The sequence below is a fragment of the Takifugu rubripes genome, chromosome 8, assembly GCF_901000725.2.
Source record: "Takifugu rubripes chromosome 8, fTakRub1.2, whole genome shotgun sequence".
Classification (NCBI taxonomy): Eukaryota; Metazoa; Chordata; class Actinopteri; order Tetraodontiformes; family Tetraodontidae; genus Takifugu; species Takifugu rubripes.
This window is the reverse complement of record NC_042292.1, coordinates 12,454,064-12,480,756: the sequence shown is the minus strand read 5'-3', so window position 1 is coordinate 12,480,756 and position 26,693 is coordinate 12,454,064. Positions and strand designations below refer to the sequence as shown.

The window sequence follows — 26,693 nt, the reverse complement described above, 5'->3', positions numbered from 1 at the left end:
ATGAACAACCTTATATGTGAGCAGGACCTGGGCCAGTTGTATAGACTTTAATGACTTGTTCAGTAACAGAATAAGTGAACAAAGTGAATTTACAGTAATCCAGCTCAGAAGAAATAGACAGTGCCTAAATTTAGCTATGTGCTCAGGTGATAAAAGGCGGTCCTTGAAATGTGCTTAACATGTGTCCAAAGACATATCTTGAATCGAATCATATCAAATCAAATATCAAGGATCCTTATGGGGGTGCTGCAGGTAATGCTCTTTTGTCCCTTCAGAATGAAGCAAAGAGAAAAGAAAAAAAAAAAAAACCTCAATAATAAAGATGTGCACTGCAGAGCTTTGGTGGAATAAACTACATAATTGGGACAAATTATCTTTCACTTCAGAAATAATGTCATAAAGGACATCATATTTTTACAAATCACAAAGATGGTTTTGTTCTCCACTGTGCGAAACAGAAGTTTAAGAAGTGTTGCAACAATATTAGTGGTTTTAGAGTCAGTGTTGCCAAAAGGAAGTTGAGGTATCTTCACTCACTGTGCACTCTAGATGAAATAGGGAAAATGTTTAGCCGCAGTTGATCAAGGCTCAAATAATGTCAAAGAATGCAGTCACAGAAGTCCACTCAGAGGAAGAAAATTTTTAACAGGACACTCCAAGTAATGAGTGCATATAAAAAAATAGACCAAACTGGGACCAACGTCTGCTTTTTGCATTGATAGAAAGTAAAGGGAGAATAGTCACCTTACATGACAAATGGTACCATTAATGTACAAAGGACATTGCTTAAAACAAACAAGTGTCCTGTGACGTGAATTAAAACTTTATTTTTAACTGTTTACCACAATTGACCATTTTGAACCACTGAAATACCTGATTTCAAACTACACTCTTCATCATTTTCTTTACCACATTTCAAGCAAATCTTTCACCTTTATTGACATGTGATCGTGTTTCCTGTATGTCACTCCCTCAAGTTATTTCAGGCTGCCAATCAGATACATGCGCAGCATTTATTCAGTGTACAAAGACCAAGTTTTCTCTTCAATCAGACCAACTCTTTGAGCAAGATGACATCTGCAAAGTTTTTCTTCTGTCTGATGTGTTTGGCGAATCTTGGTGAGGATGTTTAAGATTTAAATTTCTAAAATTCATGAGGTAACCTGCCTTCTTTGCGATTTACTGTTGCATTTCAGCTCAGCCAGCTACAATGGAATTTTCTCCATCTTTGAATCGGAAGACCAATTTTATTTTGGTCAAACCTGGACAGAACCTGACTTTGCCGTGCCATGACAAGGATGATGTTTCTACCAGGATTTATTGGTTTAATCAAGTTCCAGGGCAGAAGCCAAAGCTGATATGCAGCTACTACATATTAGCTCAACGTTGGGCATTTTTTAATGACTTCAAAACCAATCCACGTTTCCAAATACATCCTGGTAACAAAGGAGCTAATCTGACAATATCAGATTTGGAGTTATCAGACTCAGCCACCTATTACTGTGTAAATCAGTATTTATATGTATTTGACTTTCGAGAAGGTTATAAAGTCATTGTAGAGGGTTCAGGGTTGACCATAGATCAGTCAGCATCACAGTCTATCCAAGCAGGAGGTTCTGTGACGCTGAATTGTACAGTACATACTGGGTGGACTTGTGATCGGGATCACACTGTTTACTGGTTCAGAAACTCTGGACAATCTCAACTGGGACTCATGTACAGCCATACAGGCAGGAATAAGCAGTGTGAGAGGAAAACCAACACCTGTCTCTACAGCTTCCCCATGAAGAACCTGAACACTTCTCAGACTGGGACCTACTATTGTGCTGTTGCAGCATGTGGACACATTCTGTTTGGAGATGGAACCAAGCCGGACATTAACAGTGAGTAAAAAAAATAAAAATAAAAAAAGAACTTTAAATCACACTTGACTGTGACATAGACCTGGTCTCAGACTTGAAACAGGTTTGCAAACGCACTATGGATGTGGAGCAATTCTGATGAAATGATATGAAGGCCTCATAGAAATAAGATGTTCTGCTGCGTTTGAACAGAAAATATTGCTTCTGAGAGACTGTGATTTTTTTGTTTATTTAAATTAAGACATTTAAGCTTCCTTTGACAGTTTAATTTGTGCTATCGTTGTGTGCTATCACGTGCAAGCAGCTATTGAGAATGTATTATGTTATGTTATCTTAAATTGAACTTGAATTTAATTACCTTAATTGTGTGTAATTTTAAGCCTGTCTGCTGCTGTGTGCATCTACAGATTATAAAGACCTTCAGGTCTTGGTTTTCCTCCTGTGTGGTGCATCATCATTCAGCACCATTTTGGTAGTTTGTCTGGCTTTCTCGGTGTGTATGATGAACAATGGGCATTGTGAAGGTATAATCAATTACACTTAATGTGTTCATTTATGGTGTGATTTTACAATTTTTAAGCTTCAGTTTTATTTTTTTCAGAATCTGACGAAAGACTTTTGCCTCTGTCCAGACCGAAGGTAATTTTTACAGTACTATTCAGAATTAATTAGATTTTTTGAATATTAGTAAGACACGGATTTTATTGTTGTCATTGACAGGATTGTCCAGATGCAGATGGTTCTGTTTTGTGGAAGAAGATGAACAGAGAACATACCTGGACTGAATGTGTTTACTTCAGTGTAAAGCAGTAGAAAAGAAAGATGACCATTTTGAACAGTTTTACTTATCTTGCTGTAGTTAAGAAAAAACTCACAGAATAAAAAAAAAAAGTCCACCCCTGATTGATTTATTGATGTCTGATTTATTGTTTATGTGGCTATTCGATTCTACACTGCACTGATCGGGATGTTCAGGTTCCTTGGTACTTGGTGAAGAGCTAGACAAAGCACAGTTCCCAAAGAATATCATAGACAAAAGAGAAATCTTTAAAAAAAAATAGTGAATGAATGAATGATCGATCTCGTCCTTGCCCACCTGGGCCCTTGGTATTTCTCCAGCTTCTCATTTTCTTTCTTTCTGATGTTAAACAAACAAAAACAACCCCAAATACAACAGTACAAAAACAAATTAAAAACAAACATCCTACACACTTACATCTGTAGCATTGAGTGTAGTTGTAGTTGTGTTGACCTGTGCACTTATTGGCTAAGGTCTGATTCCTGAAAAATATAGATGCATTATGTTTTCTCAAAGTATTAAAATAAATTTACCAATTGAGTTCTAAGGGTCACCGTAAGATCACATTTTCTATTTCTGGTTTCAGAGAGCACTTATAACATTTTCAGGAACTTTTCCATGAGAGCTGGGGGAAAAAAAAGATCAACATGATGTCATGAGGTCTCAGAGAAGCTCATACTCTTGTTTCCTTAATAAGGCATACAAAGACACCAGGTCGGCCAATCACAGCCATTCAGTAAACTTAGGCTTGAGTGGAGGAAAGGACAAAATTAGTTTCATTCAGCACAGCAACACAATGGTATTTACGTTTTTTTTCTATCTGGTATTTGTGATTGCTGGGAAGATGGGTGAGTGATTTATTATTCTTGTATTATCTATCTAATATTCGCGACTCTTAGCACTGGAACACTCTCATTTCTATTTTTAATATGGAAAGAAACAAACAACCCTCAAAATAATTCATAGCTTTGTTTGTTCTGTTTTTTCAGGTGAGAGGACTGTTCTGATGGTTGATAAAGACAAAAACTTTACAGCAGCTATTGGTGACAGTGTAACTTTGGAATGTTTCATCAGATCTGATTTTGTAGCAAAGTACTATTGGTATAAAGAAATAATGGGAGACTTTCCAAGGCTTGTGTCAAGCTTCTATACCTTTAAAGAAAGTGCAAAGTTTTATGATGAATTTGTTAACAATTCACGTTTTGCACTGGATGTAAAGAAAAACCAAAATCACTTGATGATTGCCAATTTACAGCACTCTGATACAGGAACGTACTACTGCGCTAGTAGCTTTTCAGAAAAACTTGAATTCAAAGATGGAATTACAATCATCATAAAGGGTTCAGGTTTGAACATCCCAGTCTTTATCCAGAGACCAGAATATCACTTGAATCAGTCAGAAGGTGCTGTTAGGTTCAACTGCACTGCACATGGCAGAGCCATTGACCAAGAACACGGTGCATACCAGCTGAGAACATCTGAAAAATCTGATCCAGGAGCTCTTTACACATGGAAAAACAACACTTGTTTCTACAGTTTGCCAGCAAACAACCTGGCTGTTGATTGTGCTGTTGTAACATGTGGACACTTTCTAAAGCTACCCCAAAAGCCACCCGGAGCGGAGGGTGAGTCGGTTTCATCTAAGAAATTAAATATAAGACAATGCATCATCTAATCTCTCTGAATCTGCAGATGGTTATCTTAATCTGTATATTCTGAGTGGAGCGTTGGCGTTCACCACCATTCTGGCCAGTTTCATGGCTGTCTTACTGTGCAATATCTACAAGAGCCAAAGCGGCCGCAGTGGAGGTAAAAGTTTTTGTGAACTTAAATTAAGTAAAACACAATGACATAATGTCGGTTTGTTTTGTTTCAGGAAGTACCTTGAGATATTCAGATGATCCTACCACAAATGAAGAGGTACTTGTTATCTATATTAATAAAAACATCCTGATTGCTGTGCATCATATAGGTATTTCCTATTTTCTGTTTCAAGGGCCACACAAATGAAGATGTTCTCCACTATGCTGCCTTACGGACGAGTATGACCGACAGACCAAAGAGACAGATGGGAGCCATTAACGAAGAATGTGTGTACGGAAGAGTAAAGCATCATCGCTAAACATGTTTCAGCTTTGGGTGAATGATTATGTACATTGTTGTGTTTAAGAGTTTATTATTTTGTTTCATTTTATTTTGTTTTTGTTTGTATCAGTTGCTTATGCATTGTGGAGTTTTATAGCAAATAAGGAAATCCATATGTTGCTCAATTTCTTTTTTTGGGTAATCAGGTTTTAGGTTTGCAGTTTATCAATGAACTGCAAAATGCAAAAACTATCAATAAAAATCTATAGTAGCTCAAACAAAGTTACTGTTTAAATATACTTTATTTGAATAAAGCATATAAGAAGATTATTTTTTCTTTTCTTTTGTTTCTTAACTTGATTTTTAGATTTGCCGCAAAGGTTTCAGTGGTCAACAGACACCTCTCAGCTTTTTAACAATCGACGTTACAAAGTGCTGCAAACTTTTCAGTGGAAACTTTGAGTCTAACTAGAACACTAGAAGACCAACATGTGGCCGCCTCATATTAAGATGTACTTTATTCATCCCCGCAGGGAAATTGAATTGTATTAGCAACCTATACAAAGTATAGAAACAGAATAAATAAATACAAATAAGATTAGAACGTTATAAGCATATATACAGCATATATTATAAGCATATATATATATATATATACAGTATATGTATGTATATATGTATGTGTGTGTGTGTATATATATATGTATGTGTGTGTATATATGGGGCTTTGTATTTTCAAATGCCACAGTATGGTCTTGGGCTTATTTATCTTCTAAACATTACTTAAAGCATAGCTAAAAAATTCAGACCATTAATATCTGATGCTACATTCAAGAGTTCTTAAAATATTGTAAAGAACATATACAAGAATACATTTGTAAATAGCTGTAAAGGTTTGTGTCGAGGTGCCAAGAACAGGATGAGAGCCATATACAGTTTTGTCATTTACTTATTACAATGCAAAATCAGCTAATACAGTAAACTTTGTTGTTTTAGACATCTTGCTCATGTTTGAGCTGTGCAAAGGTGAGTTGTCAAAACTGAAAAATTAAAGTGAGGTTCCTGATTAGCAGTCAAGGTTCCTGTGGTGTCACATTCACTATTTTGTGAATTTGGTGCAGTGTGATGTAAGAACTATGATACAAAAGCAGAGTAAAAGTCTGCACCATCACAGTTCCCACAGTACCCCCTCAAAAAACGAAAAATCACAGGATAAGAGGAAAAGACATAATACTAGCTCTATTTGTGAATATGATGTTAATTTTAATGTTGCTATTGGTTCAAACCAAGCTCCAAAACAAAAGAGCAACCCCAAAAAACAAATCCCGACATAATTATAAACCATTCTGATGATATATGATTTAGTATGCGTGTCTTTGTGGTTTCTGTCAGGATGTCAAACACAACAATAGTCAGTTGAGGAATAAAGTATTATGATTCAGTTTATTTGTTAGTTTTATTCCTGCTTTTCCCCCCTACCTATATCCATCATTAACAGAACTGTGCCAAACAAACATAAATATTTCTAAATCTAAATCACATCTCTCATATTTTGAGTGAGAAGAGAGGTAGGTGCAGCGTTTCATCTATAGAATGTGCATGTTGTGCCATTATAAGAGCAAAAACCGACATCGAAATTTTCCAAGATTTCATTTTAATGCCAATATTGGCATATAATATCGGCAGGCTGATAATATTGGACATCTCTAAATTTTATATTGTGAGACACTCACTTGACGAGGCACAGCGGTGTGACTCACCCACGGTACAAATTTACTAGGGCAAGGGGGAGCCAGGACGCCAGGTCAGTGTGGGGTTGATTTCATCATCACCCCCCAATATCAAGATTGGCTTTGCATTTAGAGAGGAGATATGAAATAACGACACAATGGCGGGTTATCATAGCTCTGAATACATCTCAGAGTCGAACCTCTCATAAACAAAACGTGAAGTAATTTAAAATTGTTTTTATTAATGCTACCACATGTGTAGTATATTGAAATATTTATATTTTCACTATATTAAAATAAAATGGTAAATATTGCTAGGGACTATTTTGTATTCCCCAAACACCGATTGTGATATATCCCTACCACCATCCCTATATAAACCTACACCCATGGTGTGTGTGTGGGGGTGTGTTGGCTAAACACTGAAACAGAAACTTCAGTGGCACCAAGTGGAATTATATAGATTACACAGCCCCAAACATGTCTTTTTCAAAGCCTGCAGTGAAGAGAAAGGTGGTTGATGAGCACAGACAATTTTTATTTTTTCTATTATTATTATTATTATTATTGATTAAGAAAATAAATCACTCATTAATTCTTAAGTTGTTTATTTATTTTTCATCTTAGTTTGTGTTAAAAAAAATAAAGATATTTGAAAACATTGGAATGTTTTTATCAGAGCTTTTCTTGTGGAAACCCTGATGCGGCCCAGCCTCTCCCAGACTCTGCCTCCAGCGGCCCCCAGGAAAATTGAGTTTGAGGCCACTGTTCTGGAAAGAAAAGATAGTCCCTTCCACCTTTGGAAAGGACTTTGCAAGCATTGAAGGAGGATGAACCCTTGCATGGTATGTGGCACTAGTAGAAATTAAAGAGTATAAGAGAGTGGAACAACATACCCAGGTAGGTAGTTGGCATAGTGTACAGCAACAGCTTTGAAAACTTTTGTGGTTTTTTTCTGAAGATGTGCAAATGGGTCTGTATAATACAGACAACTCAGTGTCAATAAAGAGAATCCATGAATAGCTTGCATGTTAGACTCATCAGAACAGATGTTTACATACTATGGTGCAAATCTCAGAATTGAAGTTTCTATTACGGGCAGTATTGCCTGCTGGAAAGGTAGACTTATCATACCAAATGCTCAACAGAATTGACTTTGAGGGAAATTATCCTACACCCATCAAAACTAAAATAATAAACCCACTGTTGGCTGTGAGGGGGCGTGACATGCTGAATGATGCTATGTTCAAGGCAACTCGGAAATATGACACAAATTGACAACGTGAGTGTAACATCCGGGACAAGCATCGTGGTCGTTGGCTTAAAATCCACAAGTCCACCAGCCACCCTCACACACGAGCCCATCTAGCGATGAGTCAGTTTTACAGCTTTGTTTTGATTAGATTTAACTTGGGAAAAACACATTCACGGGATGTTTTTGAATGAGGTAACACTAGTACAGCAAGGATAAACTCTCCCAGTTCCCTAGACACCTTTTTCCCACCAAAGTCCTCTAAAGTGCAGAGATGATGCCAGAATTCATCCACAGTCATTGTCTTAGTGACTTCATCCAGGATCTCAAGAGGCAACCTCCTCCACTGGTCATCAATGCCTTAGCATCTGTCAAGTCAATCAGACATGACAATACTCTCTGGAAACGGAGAGGGATATTCTGCTTGTGCTCTGGCATCAGTGGAACTGCTAGAAGATAGGCATGCAATGTAGGTCAAGAGGGCATCATCAAAGTCAAAACGTGTCTTCATTTCTCCAAAGGCAACCTGGAAGAAATGTTTGTCAGCACATCAAGAAATCTGTTAGGATGGATGATCTGAAGTTTGACTGCTGGACTTGCTGCATCACTTTGTGTTGCGTGGTAAGATCAGATTCAGGGCTGTGTTAGCCCTGAAGGTCGCATGAAGGTCAATAGTAGTTCCCTGTAAGTCTCATGTGTCTTGCACCTCAGTGTTGTAATAACCACACTTGTGCAGACCATGACAGGAAGCAGTTATACAGAGGGCCTCATCATTCAGAGCTTGGTAAATATTCTCTAAGCATTCAGTCTGGTGTCAATCGACTAGTCAGTGTCAAATACCAAGGGTTTCACACTAGGCGGACAATTGTTTGACAACTTCAATCTGTGACCGCTTTCGTATCTGGGGGGCCTCAATGATTTATGTGGTCCAACACAATAAAAATCTTGGAGTTCACAGTTCTCCTAGCAGTGTTTTTAAAATACTGCTACCACGGTCTCTGCAGGTAATATTATTTGTATTTGTGTTGCCATTCTTTTTTGCCGTGGTTTTTGAAAACTTTAATTTCGACCTCTAGCTCTGTGTTACAACACCAACAGAAGGCTTTACTGTCACTGCCTGCAACAGGCTTCAGCCAACTAGCAGAAATGGTTGGCTTTGCCGCTCTTTAGGGCATGTCTGCTTGTGGTGATGCTGCTTACTTTCACAACAGCCCTCGTTCCTCATCACCATCTCTTTTCATTCTCCTCACTACTGATATCGCCTTTGCTTGTGTATTTTTAACCCGCGCCGTAATCTTTTCCTCTCATCTGTCACCATGTGATTTTTTTCATGTCTGCCGCACTTATGCTTTGACTTTTTTTTGTTGGCTCGACTACTTTCTGTGGGTATGCAGTCTATGTGTGAGGCTCAGGAAGTTTGTTCCACAAGTGAGGACTATAGTAAATAAAAGCATCTTCACCTTGTTTGTGTGTGACTGTAGGAACCATGACTAAACCTCTTCATGAGGACGTTTAGCTTAAGGTTCAGTGTGCACTTTTTCAAGGTCACTCCGCTCTTTTTGTCCGTGGGGCTGCAAAACAGGAAGTCTCTGCAGAGTTTATGTTCAAAGCTGACCACAAAGAAGTAACAACAAAATATGTTCCATTGTAGCACCGCTTGCTCAAGAAAGATTCTGTGGTGATCAGTCAAGTTCATTTCACAAGAAAAGACGAACACAATCAACATGGGCCAGTAGCAAATACAACATAGTAACATGCAAGGGGTATATATTATGATTGAAAAGGCTTCATGTCAGGAGGTTTTCCATCTGGACCCTAAGACTCTTCATAAAAAATTAACTGTTGTGAATATTCAGACGATCTAATTTACCAGTTATTAAACCAATGGGGGCAAGATTTATTGGCGTAAGAGAGAAGTCAACCCCTCTTTCTCAAATTTGCCACAGAAGACCCAGAATATTAATAACCTTAGCACTTTCTACTTCAATTGATTAAAAAAGATTCTCTTTGTCTTATGCAGTATTTATGGTGTTCAGCATTTGTCCTTTACAGGTTAGTGTTCTCGTTTTCCACATATCCTGTTTTATTTTGAAATCTGGTGTGATTTTTTTTTCTTCCTGTCACGTATCCCATCTGTGATTGGACTGCCCACCTTAATGTCTTCCACCTGTGTCCCATTGGCTTCCTCCAACTCATGTAGATAAGCTGTGTTTCACTGCCTTTCTGTGTCAAATCATCTTGTTGTTACATGCAACCTTCCAAACAATTTCTTCTAACTCTTACCCAGAAAGTGTTTGACTGGAATTCTGTTTTGACAGCCGACTCTGTGACTTTGTATCTGTGCCTGATTAATGGATTTGGACCAAATAAACAGACTTTGATTGAACTCAAATCTGATTCTCTTCCGTTGTGTCCGAGCTTTTGCATATTGAGCCTGATAGGAGCGTGAATAGCTTCTACTATCATTAAGTTTGTCAGAACTGAAGAAACTTTTTCAATGGTTGACACAATTCTCTACGCGACCATGAAATATTGCATGAAATTAGAAACCACTCCAATCTCCTGGGGCAGGGAAACATAATGACTTACCAAAGGACACTAACATCAAGAGCTTTCTGTGCATTTTATTAGCTCTCCATTGACTCCATCAAGACAAACAATTCATGAATCAACAACCCAGTGTCTGCACTTCAGGCCTTGGCTCCAGTAGCAGCATACATAGTCTCAACTCCCAGCATTAGTCAAACCTGAAAAAGTCTCATACATGAGGGGTCCTATGTCTTCCAGTTTTCGTCCACTGATGCTACACCTTGGAGAATTACACATAATCAAGAAAGCCTATCTGTTAAAACAGTTTGGCATACGGTCTGGTGCCTTAGAATAAACACACTAGGCGTGAGAACTTAAGCAGACACTCTAGCTGCTAACTTGCACCTCCCCAGAAGAACACTGTGTTGTAGAAACAAGACCACAACCGCAGTGAGTGTTATACCTGTTTGCTATTTTTATTCCTGTCCACCGTGCTGTGATGGTCATACTTGGGCTTGACATTTACTCCTCCGTCTTGGTGATTTCAAACATGATGTTTTCTCAATGTCTTATTGTACAGGAGTCAAAGTGTCTGATTTTACTGTCTTGTCTTCAAGAGCAATGACAGTTTAAAAAACAAAAAAGAATGTTATAAATATGACATTGTGGTGATGTGAATGTTCTCTATATTAGCATACTCTGAGCAAGTGTACGCAGCAGTGTTATCTCATTGCGTTATTGGCACAATATCACTTTACACAATATTGACATGACAACATTTAAGTAAACTTAAATAAAATTGCCATCAAAGCCATGAGAAGGAGAACGGATTGTGATTTTGTCCTCATCTGTTGGCATCCCCTGTGTGAGCTACTTCATTTCTTTGAAGTTCCTCGTACCTTTGTTGAGTTGGTATCTGCCACTGAAAAAGGAAGCAAGACAAAGATGCTAAGTTTCTTTAGGTTTGTTTTGAACACCTCCATCTAAAGGTAAGAAAATATAATCAAGTCCTTTTATTAAAATGCTTTTGTGTGACACATTTTCTGTTGTAACAGGTGGCTACTTAAAAACTTTACAAATTAATCCTGTTAGTCTTTCTGCTAAAAACTTGTGAACGTTTCACAGAACTGTGGTGGAGGATTTCATACAGATAGCAGTGGTCCCCTGAAAATAAACAATGAGTTTAACATTACTTTACTTCCTGGTGTACTGAATTATACTCAGTTGTTTTTCATGCTGACTTTCATCAGATGGACTTGTAAACATTGGAGGAGGTGTGATCCAGTGGACATGTGTTCGCTGTTTTCAAACCAGGGCAGTCTGCCAAACATACTTATCGATGAGAGTAGTCCATAGGTAGAGGATCTCAGCATTAACCTAGACATGCTCATCACAATTGAATCGCTGAAGTTGGCTTCATATCTCTGTTTATTTTTATGGACTTTTGGTAAGTTTGATCATATTGAATATTTTAATAACTTCATTCTAAACATTTGCACTTGACTAGTTTTTGGTAATTTTGTGGTTTATTTTTTCCTTCAGTCCTGACAGATGAAACATCCTCGTTTGTGCATCCAGTGAATAGTTTTGTATTTGCTAATATCGGGGAAAATGTGACACTGCAGTGTTCCCGTAAGGACGAGCCTGTAACAGCGTTCTTCTGGTACAAGCAAACTCAAGGAGACAAACCAAAGCTCATCTCTACATTTTATGAAGATGATGTCAATGTAGGCTTTAGCGAAGAGTTCAAGAACGGTCGCTTTTCAGGTAACATTACAGAGAAAAACTACCACCTGACAATTGCAAGTTTGAGCCTGTTAGACTCAGCAGTATATTACTGTGGCAGTAGCAGTATGCATGAATTTAAATTTGAAAAGATCTATATTATCCATATTCCGATTTTACATTTGACCGTACCAGTAGAGGTCCATCAGTCACCATCAAAGTCTGTTCAGTCTGGAGGTTTTGTGACTCTGAACTGCAGAGTACATACTGGGACCTGTGAAGAGGAACACACAGTTTACTGGTTCAAGAAGTCAGGAGAGTCTGAACCAGAGCTGATTTACACCCATGGAGGCAAGAAAGAACAGTGTGAGAGAAAAAACACCTGTTTCTACGATTTGCCCATGAGAAACTTGAATACTTCCAAGGCTGGGACCTACTATTGTGCTGTTGCAACATGTGGACGAATTCTGTTTGGAAATGGAACCAAGCTGGACATTGGACAGTATGGACAGAGTAAGTGGAACAAAAGTTAAAGTAATTTTAAAAGTCGACTTGTTAGTGAGCAAAGCACAATTTTTACTTGAAACCATCCTCAAAAATGTTTAATTTTTCTTGCTTATTTGCAGACAGAGCCTCTTCTTCTGACAAACCTGTATATTTCTTGACTGGTGCTTTGGTATTCACCACCATACTGTGTGTTTTATTGGCTTTATCACTGTTTAAGCTGCACAAGAGGATCAGTTCCCAGAATACAGGTAAACCCTTGTCTTTCAGTCAATTATACAACATTCTAATTTAAAACTTTTGTTGTTAGAATCTTTTTCACGTCTTTAAACAGGTACGCCAACAGATCCATCCTGTGATATGACTGGAAGCGTGAGTTTTATTATGATAATTTAAATACGAATGTGTCTTAAAAATCTATCAAATCATTCTTGCAAATTGTAATTGTAAGAAATTAACTCAGTAATACAACGTTCATTGCAGATATTGCAGCGATGTTCACTGAAATATTTTTGAGTTTTTTATGAAAGCTTGAAAGATGACTAATCTGTGATTACCGAAGTAGACATGCATCCATTCAGTCATTTTCTCTCCATCTTTCTTTAATCGGAGTTGTGTCAGGGACATAGTAATTCAACATATAGCGTCATGCTGGAAATCAATGAGCATTTGCACTTTATGTAATGTATTTGCAAAGGATACTGATGTGATATTAACAGTATCATGAATGTACATCGGTTTAAAATTTGGTTTCAACAGTTTTTGTGGTCTAAAGTAGAGAGTGATTGTTTTTTCCTCTTTCATTACCAGGTTCAAGAGAAAAATCTCCATTATGCCAATATAAGCCACCAGAATCTTAACAAATCAAGAAGGATAACAGAGACCAGTAATTGTGTTTACTCTTTCATTCAGTGATGCTTCAAACGAACTCTTTACACTTTGTCACAACGATTCATCGGATTGGACAAATAATCAAATGCGGGCTACATGTTTTGTCAGGCATTGTTGCATGTAAAGTTCTTAACAATTTATCTTGAGATTAGGAATATGTTTTATTTGTTGCTCCCAGAGAGGTTGTACAATAAAGACATTTTTAAAGGAAAAACAACAACAACAAGTCATTTAATACTTTAGATTAAAAGAAAACTCAATTAGAACACATCTTGAGGGATGGATTCAACATTTAGAACGCAGAAGACTTTTCTTGTAAGGATGTCCGACATAAGTTTGTTGGGGAGAAAGTGATCAGTTTTCTTCCCGTGCTGTTGCCATCAGAGGAATGAGACGAAAGCTTCAGTTTACTTGCTGCGAAGGCAACCACACGTCTGCAGTGTAAGCTATAAGTGTGGGCCCTGGTGAGGTTTATTCTTACACTAGCACACAAACATGTAAGATTACAATAAGCGTACGTGTAAGCGTCATATGATAAAGCATAAGCATCACATGATAAAACAAAGCATGATATATACAAAAGGAACATATAAGAAAATGGGGGATGGAGTGTCACAGGATGTTCAGGTTGTCCCCTGCTATCCCGAGGTAATAGAACATCAGCTAAAGTAGGTCAGGGTTCTGGTCAGGAGTGATAATAAGTAGTTACAGCATTGTTATATGAACAGTTTGAACCTAACAAAGTTGCAGTCACTCTTAATGTGCATTCCTATGGAAGTTGCAACATATGATGATTCCAAATCAGCACAGAACACACGTTCTTGATGAAATCTACTAGATGATCTGTGGCCCTCTTTGTGATGTGCTCTGGGGTTTGGTTTTTTTGCTGGCTCTATGACTTCCAGATCTGTCACCATGCACAATCTATATGTGGGGCTGGTGCTGGTAATCACGGAAACTTCCCTTCATGGTTCACAAAAAAAGGCAATTACAACACCTTCACATAATTAGTAAATTCGATTTTTGGGCTTGTGGGGATCCATGAATGTAAAAAGATCCAAATGATCGTACAAAATACGATAATTATTGTACATGAGGAAACACTAATAAGTAGAAACAGAAGTCATTACAGAGTTGAATACAGGAAGGAAGGCCTGCCGAAGTCTTGACTTGAGAAATTAAACACACATAAAGATTTTTAAAAAAAGATTCTTTAAATGTCAAATCCACAGTCCAAAGGTTTAACGAGTCAAATTTGTGTGAGACAAGATTAGGCCTATTGTCAGCAGCATTGCTAGTCTCAAGATCTATAGCTGGTGGATATAGTGTATGTGATAAAAGATGGGTGATAATTCACCTAGTCCTAAATCTTAATTCAAGATTGGATGTCCTACTAAATGCTTTCAATGGGACAAAATGGCCATGATTTCAATTTTACATAATAAAAAAGGCCATTCTTGTCCCATTCAGAAAACATACCTTCTTACTTTATCTTTTGAGCTGTTTCTTGTAGGTGTACATATTGCATGACTCAAATCCAGAACAACAGGGCCACTTTTTTGGCCCCTGTGTGGTTACCGATCAACGATCAGTCTCACTTTAGGCAGGGCAAGTTTATTCATATAACACTATTCAGACACAAAGGCAATTCATAGTGCTTTTCAAGGCATAACATTTACAAAAAAGAAATACATTATAACAAGGCAAATAAATTAGCATGAAATATAATTTAAGAAAATTCTATTAAAATAATGAAAATAAGAGAAGTAAATTATTATTTAAGGCCTGACTTAAAAGCATTGAATGTTTGAGTAGTCCTCAGATGCTGAGGAAGTTTGTTCCGCAAGAAAGGACGATAGTACATAAAAGCTGCTTCAACTTGTTTGTGACTGTGGACTTTTATATTGAGCTTCAGTGTGTACTTTTTCAAGGTCACCCCCCTTACTCCACCACACCGTGTGGCTGTCAACAGGATGTCTCTGCAGCGTTTTTGTTCAAAGCTGACCACAAAGAAGTAGCAACATAATATGTTCCATTGTAGCGGTGTGCGCTCAAGTAAGGTTCAGTTGTGATCAGTTATGTTAATTTCACAACAGAAGAGGAACACGATCAACGTGGGCCAGTAGCAACTACAACATAGCAGGACTCAACTAGTTCATCCAAATATGTGCATCAAGAGAGTGGTTTCATGTTGGCTTTCTGTTTTTACAAAGTCAAACTCATTAAATCAAACACAGAAGCTAGATAGTTTGAATGTGGTGTAGGAGAAGCCATCTGAGCCCGGCTAGGACACCATCATTAAACAGAGGGGGAGGACCAAGGTTTTTAGTAGTCTCCCCAAACAGCTGAAAACACATTCATCATGGGAGCAAATACTCCCACTATTCCCAAATCAACTACCCAGTGACAGCCCTTTAGATCTTTGCTGCAGTAGGAGCTGTCATGACCACTTAGTGCTAAGAAAGCTTGTTCTTTACAAGTTTTCATCCTTGTCTCCCCACATCGTTTTATTTTGAAGTCTGGTGTCATTTTCTTCTTCCTGTCAAACTTCCCACTTGTGTGATTGGACTGCCCGCCCAAACATCTTCCACCTGTGTCTCCTCAAACTCATTTGTATAAGCAGCGTTTCACTTCCGTTTGGTGTAAGATCATCTTGACATTACAGTCGCGAGTCCCCGAAGTAAGGCATGTGGGGGATGTGACCAGAATGACCCACTTGATGTACACAACCCTCCAGAGGTTAAGAGACAAACAAATTATCAATCCACAATCAAGTAAAAAAACTTAAGGCCTTTGCTCGAGGAGCAGCATAAATATGTCAGCTCCCACCAAGTTGTTCAGAACTTATAAAGCTTCATGCTTTAGAGGTGAATTATCTTCTGGTTTCCATCAACAGTCTATATGATTTCTCACTACACCTTGGAGAATTGCATATGCTCAAGAAAGCCTGGTGAAATCTGTTGGTTTGAGAACGTAAGCAGACACCCTAGGTGCTAGCTTGCACTCCCCCAAAAGAACACTGTGCTGTAGAAACAACACCACAAGAGCAGTGGGCCTGACATTTTCCTTTCTGTCTTGGTGGTTTCAAACAGAAAGTCTTTACATTGTCTACTTGCACACCAGTCAAAATATATGACTTAGTTCTCTTGACCTTGGTTTTCAAGAAACAAGAAAACAATTAAAAAAGAGAAATAATTCTAACATTATCTACATTAGAGTATTCTGAGCATGTGTACACATCAGTGTCACCGCATTATTGGCGATATCACACATGCTTTAGGATATAGTGACAACCATTAATCAAATATTTATTTTAATTATTTATTATTTTAAAGTACACATAAAACCTAAACACAAACTACTATAAAATGCCATGAGAAGGAACAACAGCAGTGGGACTGACTGACTGCATTTGTGTCCTCATCTGTTAACTCTGTCCTCTGCTTTATTATAAGTTGAGCTGGTAGCTACCAGTGAAACAGGAAGCTAGACAAAAGATGCCATGACTCCTTATGTTTGTTTTGTACACCTCCATCTAAAGGTAAGAAAACACAACTTTATTTAAATGCTTTTAGTACATGTACTACATGTTTTCTGTTGTATCAGGTGGCTAGTTCAACACTTTACAAAGTCCTCTTAGTCTTTCTGCTAAAACATGTTAAGATTTCATAGAACTGTGGTGGAGGATTTTATATAGACATCAGTGGTGCCCTGAAAATAAACAATGAGTTTAACATTACTTCCTGCTGTACTCAAGCAGCTGCTTTTTCACATAAGCTAACTTTCATCAGATGGCCTTGACAACATTAGAGAAGGTGTGATCCACCTAACAAGTCTTCAATGTTTCCAAACTAGGAGAGTGAGTGTCACTTCTTCCTAGACAATCAACTTCACTTTTTGAATCATGAGTAGTGAATATATGGAGGACGTCAGCATTCATCTAGAGAGGTTCGTCACAATGGAATCACTAAATTTGTTTTTATTCGTCCTTTATGGTAAGTTTGATCATCTTGTGAACATTTTAATAACTTAATTCTAAACATCTACACATGAACTGTTCTAGGTAACTTTATTGGTTTCATTTATTCTTGACAGATGAAACATCCTCATTTGTGCATCCAGTGAGTGGTTTGTTTGTTAATGTCGGGGAAGCCAAAACTCATTTCCATATTTTAATGTCAATGCAGTCTTCAGCAAGGAATTCAAGAACTGCTGTTTTCAGTTAATATTATAGAGGGTAACTAGCAGTTTAAAATTGCAAACGGTTCTGTGACTCTGAACTGCAGAGTACATACTGGGACCTGTGGTGAGGAAAACACTGTTTACTGGTTCAAGAAGTCAGGAGACTCTGAACTCGAGCTCATTTACACCCATGGAGGCAAAGAAGAACAGTGTCTGGGGGGGGGGATTACAAAACACCTCTTTCTACAATTTTTCCATGAAGAACCTGAATATTTACAAGGCTGGGGCCTACTATTGTGCTGTTGCAGCATGTGGACGAATTCTGTTTGGAGGTGTGCAATGTTGAATGGAGAGCTAGTGTATGTTCTGGAGGGCAGGGGTAATGTGGCCTCCGGCATGAGTGTAGGTTATGAGAGGTTTCTGAAGATGCTAAAGTTTAATGAGGATTTAAGAAAACAGACTCCTGGTATAAATGTAGCGTTGGATATCATCAGCATAGCAGTGAAACAAAGACAGAAACAAGGAATGATGTTCGCAAGGGGGAAGATGTACTTCAAGAAATAGAGGTGCTCAACCACTGAGTCTTTGAGGGATTCCTTGTTAGATGGGTGGTGGATGAGGTGCATTTCTTAAATTTGATTGCTGATGGTTTTTTTTAAGGCAATGGTTTTATCATCGGTAAATTGTGAGTGAGGTGTAGGGGCTGTAAATGGGGATTTTGTGGTGATGTTAAATTCACTTTTGCTCATCAGATTGTCCATCCATCCATCCATCCTTTCTCTACCGCTTATCCGGGTCGGGTCGCGGGGGCAGCAGCCTAAGGAGAGAAGCCCAGACTTCCCTCTCCCCAGCTACCTCCTCTAGCTCATCCGGAGGGATCCCCAGGCGTTCCCAGGCCAGTCGAGAGACATAGTCTCTCCAACGTGTCCTGGGTCTCCCCGGGGGTCTCCTACCGGAGGGACATGCCCTGAACACCTCACCAGGGAGGCGTCCAGGGGGCATCCTGACTAGATGCCCAAGCCACCCCATCTGGCTCCTCTCAACGCGGAGGAGCAGCGACTCTACTCCGAGCTCCTCCCGGATGGCAGAGCTTCTCACCCTATCTCTAAGGGAGAGCCCAGCCACCCTACGGAGGAAGCTCATTTCAGCCGCTTGTACCCGTGATCTTGTTCTTTCGGTCATGACCCAAAGCTCATGACCATAGGTGAGGGTAGGAACGAAGATCGACCGGTAAATCGAGAGCTTCGCCTTTCGGCTCAGCTCTCTCTTCACCACAACGGACCGATTGTCAGATTGTATATTTGGTATCCTGACTGGTATTCCTGCAGTCAGCCTGATCTATTTTCTGGCACAATACTTAACCAAAACTATTTTGACAGCATCAATACTCTATATCAATTGAAAATGCTTCAAAGAAGCAGGAGTTAACACATTGGACAGAAAAGGACAGAGAAATGTGAATAAAAGTGTTTACACTTATGTCAATCAGTGATGCTTCAGATAACCTTATGTTTCCTGACTCTACTACAGTAAGAGAGGCTGGGAGCACCCTGGATGGATCCCAGTTTGTTTGTTTTTTGAAAAGTAGTTGTAAAATAAAATTTGATGACGTGTTTGACTATTCTTCTCTTTCTGTCCTCCCTCCTGCCCTAGTTTGTAATTTCCATCTCATTTACTCTGCTGACCATCAAAAGAATGGTCCTCCTACAGGAGCCTTGTCCTTTTGGAGGTTTATTCCTATTTCAAGTGAGGTTTTCCTTGCAATTTTTGCCTTTTAAGGGCTCAGGATCTGGGTTTCTGGAAAACGCTTTGAGACATTCTTGATTTTAAGAGAAAATTTAGCTGAACATTTAAATCACAGTCAATGAGAAAAATTCCAACACCAGAACTAGATTTGTTCCCTGTTCTGTCACATGCAAACATCATAGTCCATGAAGATTCCATTCCAAAATACTCTTTTTCTCTACTTTCCTTTCAAAAGGCATATCATGCACTCTCCTGGCTCATTCTCTACATTTCTTCTGACATTTGCTTTGATGTTGGTTAGTGAGTTGAATTGTTTGCGTTTTTGTTTTGATATTGGTGGATTGTAAATGTTGAAAACAAAACCAAATTGCTCTTCTTTTCTTGTCAAACACATCATACACCTTCCCTTAGCTAAAGAAATGCAAAGGTTATATGTTTGTTTAAAAATATTCTTAATATGTCAAATGTCATTTTCTCATTAGGGCCTTTTCCTATATCTCAAGATCTTTCACCTTTATTACATGTGATTGTGTTTCCTGTATGTCACACCCTTACGTCATGTTACGCTGTCCAATCAAACACAAGCTCTGCATTTATCAGTGTACAAAGAACCAGCCTTCTCTTCACTCAGCCCAATATTTGATGACAAGATGACATCTGCAAAGTTGATCTTCTGGCTGATGTGTTTGGAGAAATTTGGTGAGCATTTTTATGTGTTTTGTTTGTCTGTTTATAGCATCTATGTAAAATTGAAACATCAAACAGTCTTCTTTTCTGTTTGATTTTAGCTCAGACAGCTTCAATGGAATCTTTGAATTGGAAGACCAATTTTATCTTGGTCAAACCTGGACAGAACCTGACTTTGCCGTGTCTTCAAAAAGATAATGTTTCTCCCATGATCTATTGGTTTAAACAAACTCTGGGAGAGAAGCCGAGACTGATCTGTACATACAGGATATCAAGCGAAGATTGGAAATTTGTTAATGACTCCAAAACCAATCCACGTTTCCAAATACATGCTGGTAACGAAGGAGCTAATCTGACAATATCAGATTTGGAGTTATCAGACTCAGCCACCTATTACTGTGTAAATCAGTATGTAAACGTTTTTGACTTTACAGAAGGTTATAAAGTCATTGTAGAGGGTTCAGGGTTGACCATAGATCAGTCAGCATCACAGTCTATCCAAGCAGGAGGTTCTGTGACGCTGAATTGTACAGTACATACTGGGTGGACTTGTGATGGGGATCACACTGTTTACTGGTTCAGAAACTCTGGACAATCTCAACTGGGACTCATGTACAGCCATACAGGCAGGAATAAGCAGTGTGAGAGGAAAACCAACACCTGTTTCTCCAACTTCTCCATGAAGAACCTGAACACTTCTCAGACTGGGACCTACTATTGTGCTGTTGCAGCATGTGGACACATTCTGTTTGGAAATGGAACCAAGCTGGTGTTCGAGGGTGAGTGAGTTTGAAATAATTTCATTCAAAAGCTGTTAAAGTGCTATTTTATGTGCAGATTGTTTCCATACGCCTGTAAAAATGCTAAAGCCAACATTACCTCAGTGTTAAAAGAAAAATCCAAAATGTATCTTAATTTCTTAATTGCTCTATGTTTAAACACATAGAGCAATTTATAGCAACATGAACCTTAAGTTCTAAGTTCATACAGTCATAAAATTTATGCTGTTTGAATTTTACATGTACACCACAGCAGCACATTAAAAACATTTGTGGTCAAAGTATCACTTTAACTCATTTTTTTTTTATGTCAGTTTAGATTCTCTTTGTATACTGTTATTTTATAAAATAATGTGTGAATGGTGATGCCTGTAATTTCGCTGAATAAGAAAATAATGACATCATAACTGCCGTGATATAAAGTGAGAAGACAAATATGTGTAAAGACCTAAATAATTATCTAAAAAGGTATCGCAGATATCACAATTTCTGATGCCTGTCGTTACAGATAAAGGAAACTATCTTGTTTTGGTGTATTTCCTCAGTGCGACCTGGATATTTACCATCATCGTGGTTATTTTATTAACCATTTCACTTTATATGACGAAAAAGAGAAACAGCCAACACTCTCTGGGTAACTGATGTAATATATTTTGAATGTTCTTAAAAATAATAAATAAATGAATGTTGCATTCTGTGTTTCAAAGACTCACAGTCAGGGATCCCAGACTCACCCACAGCAAACCCAGCGGTGAACATCATTTTGATTTATTTTTTTTTAAATTTATTTAAATGTGTGTACATATGTTTTTAATCCTCTTTATTTGCCTGCACCAATTATGTTGTGGGCAATTGCCGTTTCATTTTATTACCAGGGCAACCAAAAGGAAGACAACCTCCATTATGCCGCTTTGAGAGCCAACCAGTCCAACAGATCGAGGAAGCAGAAGAACAGACAGAATGAATGTGTGTATTCTACTGTGAGGTCGTAGATGTTGTCCCTTTGTCATTACAGCTCATCACAGGAACAGTAATAATACCATTTTAAACCAATGTTGGAGCTTTTTTGTGCTGTGTTTTAATAATTAGTGTGCATTTCCTTGTAAATTTTACCATTTGTACACTTTCATTTGGGGAGCTGGAGAACAAGCAGGCCAAGATCCTGTGGGAAAGAAGGAACACAAGAAGCTGGAAAAATACCAAGGGCTGAAAGAGGAGAGAGAGAGAATGTAGGTTGTGAAGGCAACAGTGGTCCCAGTAGAGATTGGAACACTAGGGGCAGTAACACCCAACCTGAGTAGATGGCTCCAGCAGATACCAGGAAGCACATCAGAGATCTCTGTCCAGAAGAGCGCAGTCCTAGGAACAGCTAAGATCCTGCGCAGAACCCTAAGACTCCCAGGCCTCTGGTAGAGGACCCAAGTCTGGAGAAGGCACCACCCAGGGGGGTGAAGAAGATAATTTTTATTTTGTTTTTTTATTTAAAAAATAAATAAATAAAATATATATATACCAGTATAGATAGATAGATAGATAGATAGATAGATAGATAGATAGATAGATAGATAGATAGATAGATAGATAGATAGATAGATAGAGTCATACTGTGTCTGGGTTTTACCTTCCACTGTTACATCTTTTCTGTTGTTACTTTGACAATAAAGTAGCCATCAGTACAAGACGAACACTTATCGCAAAGGAATTAAGAGTTGTGTTTTTCATTTTAACAGAGTCTCAAGCCTCATTATTAAGAGCCCGCCCACATCAAAGAGGTACTCTGTTGTAATGGAAAATACGCTGTACTGTAGCGTGGTGAGTCAGTGTCATGCCGATACTGTGTGGTGAAAAGCTGAAACATGTGACTTGTGCTATGTCTATTTTTCACTTATCTAATTTAGATTGTTATCTGCCAGGTCATCTCACTGTGGTTACAAGCATTTGACAGTATCTTTCATTTAGCCAGAAATTGACTGTGATAGGCAGTTTCCTCCTGTTCTACATAAACAACATATATTTACTTAGATATTCCCCACTATGATGAGGACACCCTTAACTATACCTCAGTTTTGCATGTGGTGCCATTAATGTTTGCCACTTCATTTCCTGTCTAAGTCACATTAAACCTTGGCTGGCCTTTGACCTATTGGTACTTCAAATTTTGAATTATGGTCATTTCAACCTGTGGACTCAGCACAAAAAGATGATCTGCTCCACAAAAATACTTTTTCTGCCAAAAAACACATATATTTGGGCATGGGATAATATTGTTAGATTGACTAAAATGTCAAAAGTTAAACGAGAATCATTGTGTCGATTTGACACATTTTGTATTAAAAATGAGAGTTTATGCCCATTATGGCTCAAACCTATGAGAATCAAATTATGTTTCTGGCTGAGATGGCGGCCAATGTTGGATGTGAAGTAGCTTTCTTCAAGAAAACAGCTTTTGTTCACCTCACCCCTCCTATAAAAACTGGGACTTCACTCTCCTCAGCACCACCTGTTGGGTAAACAACTCAAACTGGTACCACCATGGTTGTGATAAATTAACTTTCTGTGGCAAACGTGTCCAGGCTACTGGTACTGTCAGAATCACTCATGCTCAGGTCAGCTCTTAAGCTATCTTAAGTATTGATGTATATTTAAGATGTCTGTTTGTGTTTTCATGTGTGTGAGTATTACGCATGGTGGAGGGGGTGAGGGGCATTTGTTTTGTTAAGAATTCCACATGTTACCCAGGCATTTGTAATTTTATCCTCCTGTAACACAATTTATTCTAGAATTGCTAGACACAATATCCATAGCTAGCATGATGTTGATTTTACTGCCTGCACCAGAAGCCTAAAACTGTTAATATTGGAACTCTAAATCTCACAGAAGCCAGATGGCTGCAGGTAACGCTTCGTCAAAGGTATCAAAGATTGGACTCGTCGATAAAGCGGCTTGAGCTTTCTTTCCACAGACTTCAGTACAGATGAGAAGTCGTTAAATGATATTAGGATGTCATGAGAGAAAATACAATATCCATGCATTTGAATTTAAAAATGCTTTGCATTGCTACAAAAACAATGTGTATATTCTTCAAACTTTTCTGCACAACTGCATTTAATTGTGCATATACAGTATGAACAGAGAATTTTTTTTCACCATTTATACACATATCCATACAACAGAAGTGACTATTTTTTAAGTAAAAATTTGAGTGTCTTATCAAACAAAGCAAAACACTGATAAATGTGTGTCTACAAAGGTGACGAACCTTTGGGTGTATGATGCAATATCTCAGAGGTACACACATTCAAGACGGAAGCAATTGTGTAGTCTTCTTTCCTTAATAGGTCAAACGGGCCAACCAATCACATGCAGTTTTATTGGTTAAGAGCTAAAAGGGGACCAACATGTCTCTACACCGCCTTTGCACTTTAGACACAATGACATCGTTTCAGAGATTATGCTGTCTGATGTGTGTGTTCTTGGGAAACATTGGTAAGTGCTGATTTTAGGGCTTTTCTAAATGAAAGTATTGTTTTTGTTCTTTGTTGTCTCAAAATAGGCTGAAACATATGTGATTTACTTTTTCTCTCCAGTCCATGGGGACAATACGAAGTTGTCCATCCCCATTCGTCAAGATGCTGATTTTCTATCAGCGGACGTTGGTGACAATGTTACTTTAAAATGTTTCTATGAAGACAGTTTTACAACAACCCTTTACTGGTATAAGCAAGTGATAGGCCAGAAACCAAAGCTAATGTCTAACTTCTATTTATTTGGTCAAAAAGCTTCCTTTACAGATGAATTTAGAAACAGCACACGTTTCCAACTGGTTACTGAAAATCTCCAGCATCACTTGACAATTTCAGATTTACGTGTTGCTGACTCCGCTACCTATTACTGCTTAGCAAGCAACTTTTTTGAATATCAGTTTCACGACGGCACAACTGTCAGTGTAAGGGGGTCAGGTTTTAATGTTCCAACTTCAGTGCATCAGTTGGCGTCTGGCACGATTCAATCAGAAGATTCCATGATGCTGAACTGCACAGTTCATACTCCAACCTGCGATGAAGAACATGCTGTTTACTGGTTCAGAAACTCTGGAGAATCTCTACCAGGAGCTATTTTCACCAGTGCAGTCAGAAGGAATAACAAGTGTGACAGGAAAACCAACAGCTGTTTCTTCAACCTATCCCTTAAGAACATGAATGAGTCTCAGACTGGGACCTACTATTGTGGTGTCGCATCCTGTCAAAGCATTGTGTTTGGAGCTGTAACCAAGGTGGAATTTGAGGGTGAGTTTTATTCTAACTTTATGATTCCAATGTTATGACTTGGACTCAAGATTCAGGAGTTTAAAATGATTACTTTACTACTATTGCTTGTCCATTGTTAAGGCAGACTTGACACAATGCAAAAAAAAAAGTACAATTTAACAAATAAAAACAAATTCAATCAAATTCAGAAATGTTGTCCTGAAAACATTGAAACTAGACAGGGAATTTAACTTGGATTTCAAATCTGAACATGATAAACAATGATTAGGTCAACTTAAATTGATAGTAAAAGCTCCACTTTCCAATTCCACTAATTGGTAACTTTGGATTGGAACTATGAATCGTGTCACTTGAGACGACCTGACTTAACGAATACTTGTTCAAGCTACCTCTTCTTCCCTCACCGAAACTTTGACCTCTGTCTGCTGCCGTGTGCATCTACAGATCACAAAGACTCTCTGGTCTTGTTTTACTTCCTGTGTGGTGCATCATCATTCAGCATATTTCTGGTAGTGTATCTGGCCTTCTCGGTGTGCATGATGAACAATCACAGCTGCAATTGTGAAGGTATAATCAATTGCACTTCCTGTTTTCAATCATGTCGTCTAACATGATTTTTTTCACAGTTTTAGCATTCATTTTATGTTTCAGAATTGTTTCAGAAAAGATTGTCACCTCTGTCCAAACCAAAGGTATTTTTTATTAGTCAGAATAAAGTTGTTCATGAAATATTCGAAAGGCACTAAGTTCATTGTTGTCATTTACAGGATCGTCCAGATGCAGATGGTTCTGTTTTGTGGAAGAAGAAGATGAACAGAGAACATACCTGGACTGAATGTGTTTACTTCAGTGTAAAGCAGTAGAATAGAAAAATGACCATTTTCAACAATTTTAGATATCTTGTAGTTTCAGAAAACTCCCAAAATAGAAAAAGGCTCTTCTGTGGTTGATTTATAGATATTTGATTTATTGTGTACATTCTACAGTGTTCAGGATGTTCAGGATCCTTGGTACAATAAAGGAGGAAATAACCAACACACCCTTGATTGTCTTGTCCTCCAACTACCAACGAATCATGGTGGAGGAGCTTAAGTGTCCAGGGACACACAAGGATAAAAAGGAGCTCAAGGAAATCCTCAACAGAAAGAAGAGTTCCTTTTTCACATGCTCTAATTCTGACAAGAAGGAAGTCAATAGAAAAATTAAGTTTTAAACTAATCCTGTACTTATATATTTTATCCTGCAGTCAATCTTCTTCTAAAATAAGCTTCAAATATAGTTGCAGTCTTTTATTTTCTAAAATGTCCAAATGTGGTTTTTTTAACAGTCAGAATCTGTTTGTTTATGGTTCTGCAGCTATGACGCCAATACTTGTACATACTTGCATGGTGGCCTTGGCTTTTCCTCTTCTGTCTTGGTGGTTTCAAACAGGAAGTCTTTGCTGTGTCTTAACACACAGCAGTCAAACTACATCGCTTCACTGTCTTGACATTGGCATTCAAATACAACAACTAGTGTTAGGAAAATTACATTGCTGTAATGTTAATGTGATCCGCATTGGAGTAACATCAATACATGTTCTTGTCAATAGTGTTATTTCTGTTTGTATTAAGCACATTTATCCATCGAATTGTCTGTATACAATAGCATTTTT

General features: G+C 38.2%; 3 protein-coding genes across 4 annotated transcripts; all 3 read left to right on the top strand.

Moving 5' to 3' along the window:
- The first annotated feature begins 995 nt into the window (after positions 1-995).
- Positions 996-25,888, top strand: LOC105419220 (uncharacterized). Its single transcript, XM_029841078.1, has 10 exons — positions 996-1,119; positions 1,197-1,323; positions 20,212-20,771; positions 21,280-21,405; positions 21,479-21,522; positions 21,647-21,751; positions 24,161-24,257; positions 24,359-25,057; positions 25,484-25,606; positions 25,691-25,888. Exons 1-10 carry the CDS (start codon positions 1,071-1,073, stop codon positions 25,783-25,785), a joined length of 2,025 nt encoding a protein of 674 aa, XP_029696938.1. The 5' UTR covers positions 996-1,070; the 3' UTR covers positions 25,786-25,888.
- LOC101079569 (uncharacterized) lies at positions 3,394-5,073 on the top strand. The gene is made up of 5 exons (XM_003979600.3): positions 3,394-3,509; positions 3,651-4,286; positions 4,354-4,470; positions 4,538-4,581; positions 4,658-5,073. Exons 1-5 carry the CDS (start codon positions 3,458-3,460, stop codon positions 4,781-4,783), a joined length of 975 nt encoding a protein of 324 aa, XP_003979649.1. The 5' UTR covers positions 3,394-3,457; the 3' UTR covers positions 4,784-5,073.
- Positions 11,370-13,762, top strand: LOC101066759 (uncharacterized). Of its 2 annotated transcripts, XM_029841024.1 has the most exons (5): positions 11,376-11,704; positions 11,800-12,495; positions 12,609-12,737; positions 12,821-12,858; positions 13,297-13,762. In XM_029841024.1, exons 1-5 carry the CDS (start codon positions 11,641-11,643, stop codon positions 13,399-13,401), a joined length of 1,032 nt encoding a protein of 343 aa, XP_029696884.1. In that variant the 5' UTR covers positions 11,376-11,640; the 3' UTR covers positions 13,402-13,762. The 2 variants fall into 2 exon arrangements, with proteins under 2 accessions (XP_029696885.1, XP_029696884.1); XM_029841025.1 differs by lacking the exon at positions 12,821-12,858 and having other exon boundaries at positions 11,370-11,704.
- Positions 25,889-26,693: the final 805 nt, after the last annotated feature.

What these genes read in the sequence shown, in the direction of transcription:
- LOC105419220 (XM_029841078.1), top strand. Translation starts at nt 1,071, where the DNA reads ATGACATCTGCAAAGTTTTTCTTCTGTCTGATGTGTTTGGCGAATCTT. An exon ending in AACCAAGCTGGTGTTCGAGG is followed by an intron (nt 20,772 to 21,279) that starts GTGAGTGAGTTT and finishes CTGTCGTTACAG; the next exon opens with ATAAAGGAAACTATCTTGTT. An exon ending in ATGAATGTGTGTATTCTACT is followed by an intron (nt 21,752 to 24,160) that starts GTGAGGTCGTAG and finishes AAGAGCTAAAAG; the next exon opens with GGGACCAACATGTCTCTACA.
- LOC101079569 (XM_003979600.3), top strand. Translation starts at nt 3,458, where the DNA reads ATGGTATTTACGTTTTTTTTCTATCTGGTATTTGTGATTGCTGGGAAG. An exon ending in AAAGCCACCCGGAGCGGAGG is followed by an intron (nt 4,287 to 4,353) that starts GTGAGTCGGTTT and finishes CTGAATCTGCAG; the next exon opens with ATGGTTATCTTAATCTGTAT. An exon ending in CCAAAGCGGCCGCAGTGGAG is followed by an intron (nt 4,471 to 4,537) that starts GTAAAAGTTTTT and finishes GTTTTGTTTCAG; the next exon opens with GAAGTACCTTGAGATATTCA.
- LOC101066759 (XM_029841024.1), top strand. Translation starts at nt 11,641, where the DNA reads ATGCTCATCACAATTGAATCGCTGAAGTTGGCTTCATATCTCTGTTTA. An exon ending in CATTGGACAGTATGGACAGA is followed by an intron (nt 12,496 to 12,608) that starts GTAAGTGGAACA and finishes GCTTATTTGCAG; the next exon opens with ACAGAGCCTCTTCTTCTGAC. An exon ending in CCTGTGATATGACTGGAAGC is followed by an intron (nt 12,859 to 13,296) that starts GTGAGTTTTATT and finishes TTTCATTACCAG; the next exon opens with GTTCAAGAGAAAAATCTCCA.